Genomic DNA, 12,097 nt, shown 5'->3' with positions numbered 1-12,097 from the left:
ACATTTTCAGTAGCACTGCTTTTAGCTCATAAGATGGGGGAAGAGAGGGGTGATGAAGCTGGAGGGGGGAAATCCTAAAATTAGAAACTTTAGATGGAACAAAATGAGCTTCGGGGGAACTGATATATTTTGAGTGTAGGTGTGAATCGCCCCTGTGTATAAGATCCAGCAATATGTCTTCTTGTATTAGAATATCCAGTGCTGGAAAAACCATGATTCATGCATATTTTTGAACCATGCTTGCAATTTAGGGTTCTTACTAATTATTCCGCAGGTGAACTTGTGGAGTACTTCATGAGCTAGATAAGAATGGATTTGCAACAGCATAGGGAAGACCTGCTTGGGAAGAAAGCTTTCATTGAATCGCATTCTTTGTGGCTGGGTGATAAGAGTTTTGCAGATTAATTCTCTGAGTCCTTTGTGAATTTTGTATTCATGTGGAATGTGATCGGAGTCTGTAAGTAAGTTGATAACATCATAATGCGTTAAGCAAAATACAAGAAATCTCTAAAGCCCCCAGAGACTATTTTCTGTAAGAGTCACTAATGTTGATCAGGAGATTTTAGTAAAGTTGCATATGAGCTTCCCTGTCAGATGGGCTGAATTTCACTTGCCGAGTAAAAGGTTCTACTTTCCCCTGTTCAGATTTGGAGAGTTGAGCCAACATCTCTGGGTTGCAAGTATGCCTGTTGTAAGCAGATCCCAGTGGAGAGAGTTCTTGTGGGGACCTCTGATGGCATCCTGGGCTGATCCTGAGGACTCAACTCATAAACAGACTTCTGAATCTGCTTCCATCCCAGGCACCCCTGCCATGCCGGACAAGCTCTTCTGGGTCATTCAGGGCTGCTTTACCTGGTCAGCCCTGGCAGTGGGAGGACCAGGGAGCAGGCTGAGTGAGGCCTGGGTAAGAACACTGCAACAGCAGGGTGAGCTGCAGAAGACCTACTCTTGCCACTAACTAGCTGTGGGACTTTCGAAAAGTCTCAAACTCTGAGCTTCCTCATCTAGAAAAGGGAAATAAGCTAGACAAGGATAAAAGCAACAATAAGGGATTCCCGTCATTCACAGAGCCCTTATTATATGCCAGGCACTTGCCAAGTGGTTTTCAGACTCATCCATTCAGATCTGACCCGAGCACAGTGAAGACCTCTGCACTTTCCAGAAGAGGAAACTGAAGCTGAACCCGTTTCAGTAACTCCCAGATCACGAAGTGACAGAACTGGAATGCGAGTCCAGATCATATGTCTTCAAAAACCCTGCTCTAATCACTGGGCTGTGAAGTCTCCCTGATGTCTCAGATACTGGAGAACTCCCATGACAAGACTCGAAAGAAATCCAGTCACTCACAGCTTGTGGTCTTTGACAAAGTCTCCCATAGGCTTACCCTTTCATGCTCTTCCTCAAATGATGATGAAAAGGGAGAATGAAGGTTTGGGGGTTTTGAGCTGTGGTTACTAAAGCAGGAGGAAGAAGATTGCTTAAGGCAGGGTTTACCCTCCTGACTCCAGACTCCTAGAAAGCCAAACTAGGAGCTTCTAGCCAAAGAGAAGTTTTGGAATTGGCTGCATGGTTCCCATGGTTGCATATTTGAGGCCAAGACGTGCTCAAAATATCCCTCTCCACCTTCACAGTCCCACTTGGTAAACACATGCAGTCTGTACAAAAGTGGCTCTCGGTGGGTTATTTTCACCTTGAAGAAACTGTGGTTTTCTATTTCATGCCAGCCTCCTTAATGTTCTTGTGCTTTGTGCCCTCCTGCAGCTTTGGCATCCAGCATGACGGGAAGGAAAATGACTGTGAGCCCGTGGGCAGGCACCCATACATCATGTCCCGCCAGCTCCAGTACAATCCCACCCCACTGACGTGGTCCAAGTGCAGCAAGGAGTATATCACCCGCTTCCTGGAGTAAGTGACAGTGCCTTTCAGGACAGCTGCACTTGGGTCTCCTTAAACTGGAAGTCAGTCTGAGTTTTTTGCCTGGGCCCTGGAAAAGTCTCAGTGCCGCTCACAGGTCATAGTATCAGGTGGCATCAGAAGGGGTGGATTTCACTTCTGCTTTCTGACCCTGAAATGTGGATGGGTCCTGCCTTCCAGCCACAGCCAGGTGAACATCCTATCCCCTTGCTTGCTTTTGCTCACGGTGGCTCTTTATGATCTGAGTGTGTGTTAAGTCCCTGGAAACTGGCCGGCACAACTAGGATTTATGTTATAAGTGATCGTGGAAATCCCTCTGATGATTTACTACTGTTTTCTTGTTTTCATTTTAGTCGAGGCTGGGGGTTCTGTCTCGATGACATGCCCCAGAAGAAAGGCTTGAAGTCCAAGGTCATTGCTCCTGGAGTAATCTATGATGTTCATCATCAATGCCAGCTGCAGTATGGCCCCAATGCCACCTTCTGCCAGGAAGTAGAAGTAAGTGTTGGGTATCTTGGTGCATCTGGTGGCTATGCACGGAGTTTAAGGGCTCTAGCATGCTGAAGGAAGGGCCAGGGAACTATTTGGTAATCTGAAGAGCCAGACACAGAAATGGAAACCTTCTGTTTATGGCAAAGTGTTTGTAAGGCAGAAGGTGTGAAGTTGGGGGTCATTTACATTCCTTGACCCAGCCTCCTTGGTATTCTATGGAGATAGCAATCCTGTGCAAGTGGGTGGTGGTGAAGAAAATTTTGTAGTGATTTTCAGGAATCACGGCAATTCTACACCTGCAGACTGTAGCAACCTAAAGTTGCTCCCTTTCCTGAATTTCCCATCTGGTGTAGAGAAACCCCAGATGCCAAGTAGGAATTAGTTTCATCCCAATTCATTCATCTCCTTTATTTTTATTATCCATCTAGTAAATCAAGCCCTGACATTTAACCTCCTAAAGAGTTTGTGGCTTTGTCCTGTCGTCTTCATTCCCACTGTACTGTTTTGATTCAGTCTCTCATCTTCTCTCCTTGCGACTGTAATTACCTCCTACCCAGTCTCTCCTTCATTCAAATTGTTGCTCAGGTTATTTCAAAAAAACACGGAACTAACCATGGCTCTGCTCCACTGTTAGGGTTCATTGACCATGGGATAAAGCCCCAGCTCCTATGTGTGGCATTCCTTTGTGATCTGAACCTTGCCTACTCTCTGAGTGCATCCCTTGTCGTGTGAAGGTACCAGTGTTAACACATAGACATGGGCAAGGCAAGACACATTCAACCATCCTCAGATTCTGTGCTGTTAGTGAATAAAAGGTAAAAAATAAGCCCTCAAAAATTAATGGAATAAATTCTCTCTCACCTTAAGGAGCTTGTGCTCTGGTGGAGGAAGCAGACAGAACAATTTCAATACAATGAGATAACACAAAAAGAGACATGTAAAAAGACCTTTGAAGAGGAAGTAAATAACTGTGCTTAAACACAATGGGCAAGACTCAATAGAGAAGGGAAAGTTGGGACAGAAATCCCTCAAGCCTCACTCCTAAATGGTTACCAAATTATGCCAATTCTACTTCCTAAATATCTCTAAAAAAAATCCATCTATTCCTAGGTGGCTGAAGTAGGTCTTTGATGGGTCTCCTTTCCTGGAGTTGAACTACCTCCCTCAACTCTAATCCATCTCCCCAAATACAGCCAAAATGACCTTTATAAATGGAAATTAGATTGTGTTCCTCTCAATAAAATATTTCAGTCTCCCCATTTCCTACACTAAAGTTTAAATTCTCTAAAATGGCTTCAAAGGGGCCTCAGGATTCATCCTATCTCTTGTTCTTTGGCCTTATCTCTTACAATATTGTTTTGATTCTCCATTCTCTAACCTAGAATTCCAGTTGCATGTATGTTGGTCTTAATCACTAATCTTCCATATCTTGGGATCCTGCCTTCATATTTTTTGTCTCTGCAGTTTGTGTGATTTCTTTTTCTTTTGACTCACTAGTTCTCTCTTCAGACACATCTACTTCTCTTTTTAACCTTTCTATTGAAATTTTAATTTCATTGATGGTATTTTTTTTTTTACTTGTGGCAGTCTGTTGGTTATTTTTCTAAGTTTTCTCTAACTGTTATGGTTTCTTGTTTCTAATTCAGGCTTTCAATATGATCTTTTGTTTTTTAATCATATTTGAGACATTTATTTTGCAGTTTATGTTGGATAATTCCAAAGTCCAGAGTCTATGTGGGTCTATTTTTCCTATTTGGGATTTCTTCTATGTCTTGCTTATTATAGATTATTTCCTTTTCTTGATTTTTGTTTTATTGTGAGTTCTTGGTTGTGAAACTTCTTATCAGGTTATTCCTTAAGGCTCATATTCTTCCAGAGAGGATTTTGGATTAGTTAAAATAAATTATCGGTTGGATGTTATGCAACTACATGGGTCATGGTTACAAAATCTCAGGGGTAACATTTACTATTTCTTCTAGAGTTAGGGTCAAAACAGATTTTTCGGCTGTGTCCCCAGGTTTCTTTTAGTCCATCCTTTCACACAAGGGCTAGTCCTTTGGGGTTATGGTCTTTCTGAGGTCTCCAGTCCAACTTCCCATGCTACACAGGCCCAGGACATTGTCACCAGTACTCAGGTGACCATTAAAATTATAATCTAAGTGACCAGGTTTGTATCTCTAGATGCCCAACATTTCTGCTACATGTTTAGCCTCTGAGGATATCTCTTACTTTCTTGCCAACTCAGGAACGCATTTAAAATATTTAAAATATTTTATCCACAACTTTATATGTTTTACAAAGGTAAGGAGTTTTCAGGGTATCCTGTGGTTTACTAGAAACAGACCACTCTGGCTATCTCTGGTCAGTTACTGTTTTATACTCTGTGTTTATTCATATACCAAACAATCTCATTCCCTGAAAGTGCTGTGCATTCTCTACCACCTCCAGAGCTTTGCAGGCTCTGGTTCCTGTGCACCACCCCTCCTATTCATCCTTTAGGTATCAGCTTAAATATCATTTCACATTTTATTCTGTATTTTCTTGAACAAAGACTTTGTTAGACTATATTATAGTTGCTTAAAGAAAATTTTTTTAATGTTTATTTATTTTTGAGAGAGAGACAGAGTGTGAATGGGGGAAGGGCAGAGAGCGAGGGAGACAGTGAATCGGAAGCAACTCTCAACTCTGAGCTGTCAGCTTAGAGCTCCACATGGGGTTCAAACACAGGAACCATGAGATCATGACCTGAGCCAAAGTCAGGCGCTTAACCAACTGAGCCACCCAGGCACCCCTGTAGCTGCTTTCTAGTTGTCTGTACCCTCCCCTACTTTATGTAAGCTCTCTGAGGGAGCTTTTATTCCTCACTTTTAGCAGGGCCTAGGACATAGATAAATGGATAATAGAATGAAATCTTGAGATAAATGAATGAAGACTTCAGATCCCTGCATATTGCAGCCAAGATAACCTAATCCTTTTAAATTAAAAAAAAAAACAAAAAAAAACACCTAAAATACCAGAGAATACAGCTTCATCCTCTTTTATTATAACTTTTTTTTTTTTTTTTTATCTTGAAAGCTTGCAACTCAAAAAAAGTTAGAAAAATAGTACAGGGAGTTCTTGGGTACTTTTTACCCAGCACATCATTCTTTTTTTTGTTTTTTTTTGTTTTTTTTTATATATGAAATTTATTGTCAAATTGGTTTCCATACAACACCCAGTGCTCATCCCAAAAGGTGCCCTCCTCAATACCCATCACCCACCCTCTCCTCCCTCCCACCCCCCATCAACCCTTAGTTTGCTCTCAGTTCTCAACAGTCTCTTATGCTTTGGCTCTCTCCCACTCTAACCTCTTTTTTTTTTTTTTCCTTCCCCTCCCCCATGGGATCCTGTTAAGTTTCTCAGGATCCACATAAGAGTGAAACCATATGGTATCTGTCTTTCTGTGTATGGCTTATTTCACTTAGCATCACACTCTCCAGTTCCATCCACGTTGCTACAAAAGGCCATATTTCATTTTTTCTCATTGCCACGTAGTATTCCATTGTGTATATAAACCACAATTTCTTTATCCATTCATCAGTTGATGGACATTTAGGCTCTTTCCATAATTTGGCTATTGTTGAGAGTGCTGCTATGCACATCATTCTTTATGAATGCATAATGAACTTATAAGAAAGCTTTAAAAAAAATCCTCAGGAAGAAAAAACTAAAAGGGAATGATAAGCACATTGAAGCTGATGCAGAGAAAAATCAAAGGGCCTTGATTTTAACATCCAGTGGCAACAGATGATGACATCTTCATATGGAGCAGAGCAGGGAGCTGGAACTGAGACGCCTCCTGAAGCTGGGGGCCTGGAGGAACTATGCCTCAATGAGACAGGGGGCTAGAAGAAACCACCGCCAGCAAAGGTAGATGGCAGAGAAGCTTCTCTTATCTCAGCTTGCGTTTTGAGGGGGGAGTGATGCTGGTGGATAACCATCTCACTAGAAAATACTTTACCATAGGCCAGCCTCATACGGATTCAGAGTTCAAATGTATACTCTTGTGTGGCTGGAGAACCCTCATGCCAAAAAAATATACGATGAACATATTTCTGATCTCAAAAAACTATGGGATGCCTGGTAGAAACAAAGATTAAAAACCTGCCCTGGAGAAACCAATGCTCAGCTAAAGATGAACAAAAATCCAATAGATAAAGCTTCTGATTAGATGAATTCACCAGCTTCTAATTCAAAATTTAAAACCATCTATAGCTAAGTGGGGGAGAGATCATAAACCCTCAAGAACTATGGATAAGTATTTCAGGTAAGGATAATAAAATTAATACATAAAAGAAGAACTACATATGAGAAAAGGAAAAATACACTATAAGATAATTGTAAGGTAGATACGAAAAATAATTACAACTGCTAGAAATGAAAAATATCATCATTGATTTTAAATTCCGTGTTTGGGTTAAACAGCAGATTTGGAAATTAGAGCTGAAAAAACTACTTCCCATGTCACTTAAGTATTTTCAGAGCTGTGTGATGGAGAGGCTAGTCTTTTCCTGATAGAAATCCAGACTTTCTCAGCTTTCATATATAAGAAAATTGAGAGTTAAAAAATATAAAAGTGAAGTTGAGACACGAAGGACAGAATAGGAAGGCTCATCACTGACAATTAAGAGTTCCAGAAGGAGAGAATAGTGGTAATTAAGGAAAGGCAAAGTTTACAGAGAGAACTATTGAGAATGTTCTAAAATTGTTAAAAAAAAAAAATACTTGAAATCTTATTTTAAAACACAGTGACTCTAGAGCAAAATTAAGTAGATGGAATTATGGATGACCAGTGTATAGAAGAAAGGCTAAAAGTTGGATAGGAGCAGTAGAGCCATTTCTGATGGCATGTAAGAATCTTGTCAACCTTCCCTTTTTCCTCCTCCAGGAGGAGACTCATTTCACTCCCTGGAGGATAAAACAAGCTGGCTACTCTGAGTAATACGTAAATAAGCTTAGGTTTGTAGGTGGAATAGTTTCCATTGCTTTCAGTGAGCAGGCTCAAGTTATAACCACCAGCTGTTTGTAATCAGATTCCTTCATTCATGGTTTGCGCTGGCCTTTCATGGCCAATGTCACCAGTTACTCTGCCTGAGGTCAGTGAGACTGTGTCACCCCTACAGAAATTAGTCTCAACTCTTAGGAAATGTGTTTTATCTCCTGTTTTCTTATCACTTAGTAGACCATACCAGTGTTTGTGAATGATGACAAAATCCGAATTAAGTTTGAATTGAGAGTTCTCGAATGATCACCTTTCATCACTCTTCCTCACTAACAACAATAGCACTATTTTAAGTTTGTGGGTGACTTGAGTGTATAGTTCACCATCATTGCAGAAATGCTTTTGTGCAAGTTTTGAAAATGCAAAAAGTACAGTTTCACATTTGTTTTCCAGAATGTCTGCCAGACTCTGTGGTGCTCAGTGAAAGGCTTTTGTCGCTCTAAGCTGGACGCTGCTGCAGATGGGACACGATGTGGTGAGAAGAAGGTGATTGGCAGGCTGAGGAAGGAAGGTGGGAGGGTGGTGGGTTCTTGGGAGGAGTAGGGAGAGGGCCCTGGAGAGCAGCTGTCTGGGTGAATGGAGGTCACACAGTCAGACTAGCCAGAGGAAAAGATCTTATTTCCATGATGTCTTTTGAGCCTTCACTGGAGACGGTGGAGGAGAGAGGGCTGAGACCCAGTTCTACACTTCACTTGCAAAACATCCATCCCAAATTTCCCTGATGAACTTCGGTGGAATTTGTGGTCAATAACATCTGCTGAGCTTATTTATGATCAGCCTTCATTTGGAACCCGCCCCCCCCCCCCCCCCCATGTTAAAAATTGAGAAGGCAAGCCAGTGGCTTCTTCCTTCCAAAGATGCTGGATTTGGGCCACTGGTTTTCTTCATTTTCATCATCTCATTTGACTGCATTTCTTGGAGTTCTTCCCATTTAACTAAGCAGGAAAGCCAGACACCCAAGAATTCAGATGCTAGAAATCTTCCAGACTGCTTGAGAACAGGGTAATATGTGCTGCTCACCAAAATCAGTTGTGTTTGTTGTAAGCCCAAGATTTAGGCATTTACTGGGTATCTTTATGCAGCTTGAGTAGCATCAGACCCATCACTGAAATTATAGAACTTGGTCACAACACACAGTGACCAGAAATAATGAGGAAAAGGGGGCAGCAGATAAAATATGCCCAAATCATCTAACAACCAAATCGCATTTTCTTTTGTTTCTTTTTTGTATGCTCACCTTCCTAAACTGATAGTTGTTGAAGGATTGCCTTGAAGAGAGAGGACGGAATTTTTTCTGAGCCACTTGAAATGCTAGAACTGGAAATAATCGAGTTACAGGAAAGCAAAAATTGTTCTTGATATTAGAAAGCACTTCAACTAGTGTCTTTGTTTTTGTTTTTGACAATAAGTGGATTTTTGCAAGAGTATGAGTTCTCTGCTGTGAACTCTAAATACCCATAGAGGACATGGAGAAGTGTTAACCACAGTGTCAGTCTGCAAAATGTTTGTTTATGGTCTGTAACAAGATAAGGGACTTGCAGCAGAAGGTCAATCAATTACATTAGAAAGCAACTGTGTTCCTAAGCATACTGAGCTGCTTTTCGTAACAAGACTTTCTCAGTGAAGGAGGAGGTGTGTGGATTTACATTCTGGCATGCACTTTGAGGAACATTGAGTAGCATTGGCTAGCTACAATAGGACACCATAAAGTTCCATTCAATTACTGACATTCTCTGATTCAAAAACTCAAGATTCTTGGGGAAATTTTTTGTGAGCTCTTTGTTCTCCATATGATGTGTGACCACAGGAAGCCTGCTTGCTCAGGGAGAATTGGGTTTCGACTTCTGGGGTTCTTGGCTCAGCTCGCAATGGGAACCTTTGTGATGTATGCCTGTCCTGTTTCTTCCCTTTTTAGTGGTGTATGGCTGGCAAATGTATCACAGTGGGGAAGAAACCAGAGAGCATTGCTGGAGGCTGGGGCCGCTGGTCACCCTGGTCCCACTGTTCTAGGACCTGTGGGGCCGGAGCCCAGAGTGCAGAGAGGCTCTGCAACAACCCTGAGTAAGTCTAACCAAAAATATTTCCCTTCGTTCCGGGAGTGCCGAGACCAATCTTGGATAGCACGATGTCAGTGACCCCCAAGACTCTTAAGGGAAATAAAATGGGTTCCTAAAGACAAAAGGGAACCAGAAGATTCTTAGAGGGTGGAAGAAAACTGGTTCTGTTTTGTTTTATTTTGGTGAGACACTGGATTCTTACTAGCACTTGGATAAGTAAGCTGATTCCATCATTTGGATAAATAAGCACATGTTCAAAAATATCATCTATGTGAAAGGTCCTAGGAGATTATGCAATTAAATCCTTCTAGATAACATCACTCTATCACTGAGAGATTATTTATACTCAATTTTGCTAATAATATTGTAGCTTTTTTCCAATCATAATGAATGCATAATTTTATAAAAATAATTTTCTTCCCTTAAATAACTAATAAAATAGTACATTTTTTAAGATAATTATTTTTAATGTTTTAGGTAAGGATTTTGTAACCATAGACTTCCATATTAGCCTGTTAAAGGCTCCATAGAAGTTATTTCACAAAGCAGCTTTCAATTTTTTAATTAAAGTGCTTAACCCTTTCAAATTTTAAATTTGTATAATGATACTATATATGAATTACATTTAAATTCCCTTGTTTTCCAAACACATATTACATTCTTAACTTCATTATTTCTTGGTATACTAGTTCCCAAGTAAATTTTTTTTTAATTTTTTTTAATGTTTATTCATTTTTGAGAGACAGAGACAGAGTGCGAGTGGGGGTGGGGCAGAGAGAGAGGGAGACACAGAATCCGAAGCAGGTTCCAGGCTCCGAGCTGTCAGCACAGGGCCCGACATGGGGCTCAAACTCACAAACTGTTAGATCATGACCCGAGCCAAAGTCGGACGCTTAACCGACTGAGTCACCCAGGCGCCCTCCAAGTAAAATTTTTAAGAAGTGTACATATGATGCCTTTGGTAAGTAAAAAATATATTAAGCTTCTTTTGCCTAGAATTTCATTCTGTATTGAAGGGTAAGAGTCACACTTTTTAGAAGACTAATTATAAATGTGATTACAGTGTCCTCATTATCTCAGTTCCAAATATTACTTCTCCTTTTTTATTAATAATTATATTACTCTATGTATATATGCATAAATTTAATAAATATATGTAACAAATTTCTCCTAAGGATTAAGTTAATATAAAGACATTAATTCAATACCTACTAACTTAAACTGTCAGTGAATGGTATATATTATAGTAGTTATTATGATATCTTTATCATTTACCACACATAAAACTATATATTTGAGGAATTTGGATAAAATTTTTCTTAAATCTTACTCTTTGATAAAAGTTGCTTTTATTTAAAATTTTTAAGTTTATTTATTTATTTTAAGAGAGAGTGTGTGGGAAGGACAGAGAGAGGGAGAGAAAGAGAATCCCAAACAGGCTCTACATGGTCAGTGAGGAGCCCAATATGGGTCTCAAACTCACAAACCATGAGATCCTGACCTGAGCCAAAATCAAGAGTCGGACTCTCAACTGACTGAGTCATCCAGGTACCCTGAAGTTGCTTTTGTTTAAATGCAAATTTCTGTGACTTCAAAAAATCAAAACCAGGAATGGAGTACTTTATTTTTACAGAAAATCTTCATTGTGATTTCCATTGTAGAGATGAGGAAATGCACGCAATTTGCTCTGGGACCTATTTTCAGTGCTCTGTATTCAGCAACCACTCATCTGTAGCCTCTTGGTTGGATGGTTGGTGATCTGTGGTTGTCAGAAAGGGACATCTTTGTTGAGGGACTATAGGATGAATCTCTAACTTGGCTTAATGGAGAAAATGGCATTAACCCCCATCTTAGAGACCATAATTTGTCATAGAGTCTCCTCAGGTGAGTGACCATGTTTGATCTCAGTAGCTGGTTTGCTGAAGTTTATTGAAAACAATGACAATGGAAACATGGTCACAGATTGAGGTCAGAGCATGACTAGTGGACATTGAGACTGGATCCTTGATGTTGGTCAGATATCTAGTGAGAAGACAGCTGGGTTTGTAAAAGGCTTTTAGTGATGTTTGTTGGATGGTACGAACTGGAGAGGTGCTAAGTCATAGAGTATCACTCCATCATCATGAATAGAAAACCAATCTAATATCATGGACAATTCTTAGAACCTTCAACATGGAGTCAATGATTATGAACTGCCTTGGTCAAAGCTCTTTTATGTTCAAGGAACAGAAGTCTACCCAAACCACATTAAGAAAGGAGGGGAAGGAGGTATAGAAAACCTCATGGTTGTTCAAGAAGAACTTCATGAGAAGTACAACTGCAACCAGAAATGAACCAGATGCCAAGGCTTGAGGTTTCTGTCCCCCTAGATTGCATGGTCATGCAATATAACACAGTGGATGAGGGCTCAGGCTGTGGATTAAGGCAGATGAGGGTTTAAATCTTGGCTCTCCCACTATCAGTGGGGCACTTTAGGCAGATGTCCTACTTTCCTGTGCCTTTAGAATGTGATTTCATCTAGGCTGCTCACTTGGCATGCTTTCTGCCATTGCTCTGAGAAGCCACTTCCATGCATTCTTTAAGAACATTCTCC

At 40.4% G+C, this 12,097-nt stretch overlaps 1 protein-coding gene across 1 annotated transcript in view; it reads left to right on the top strand.

Moving 5' to 3' along the window:
- Window positions 1-12,097, top strand: part of ADAMTS12 (ADAM metallopeptidase with thrombospondin type 1 motif 12) — a 326,954-nt gene that overhangs the window by 214,430 nt on the left and 100,427 nt on the right. Inside the window, exons 8-11 of the mRNA XM_025924368.2 lie at window positions 1,762-1,905; window positions 2,268-2,412; window positions 7,841-7,933; window positions 9,363-9,508. Of these exons, the coding sequence (XP_025780153.1) occupies window positions 1,762-1,905; window positions 2,268-2,412; window positions 7,841-7,933; window positions 9,363-9,508 (528 nt within the window). The remainder of the gene's footprint in view (window positions 1-1,761; window positions 1,906-2,267; window positions 2,413-7,840; window positions 7,934-9,362; window positions 9,509-12,097) is intronic.

Source organism: Puma concolor, chromosome A1 (genome assembly GCF_028749965.1).
Source record: "Puma concolor isolate L17-30 chromosome A1, mPumCon1.1.hap2, whole genome shotgun sequence".
NCBI lineage: Eukaryota > Metazoa > Chordata > Mammalia > Carnivora > Felidae > Puma > Puma concolor.
This window is presented reverse-complemented; position numbering and strand designations above follow the sequence as displayed.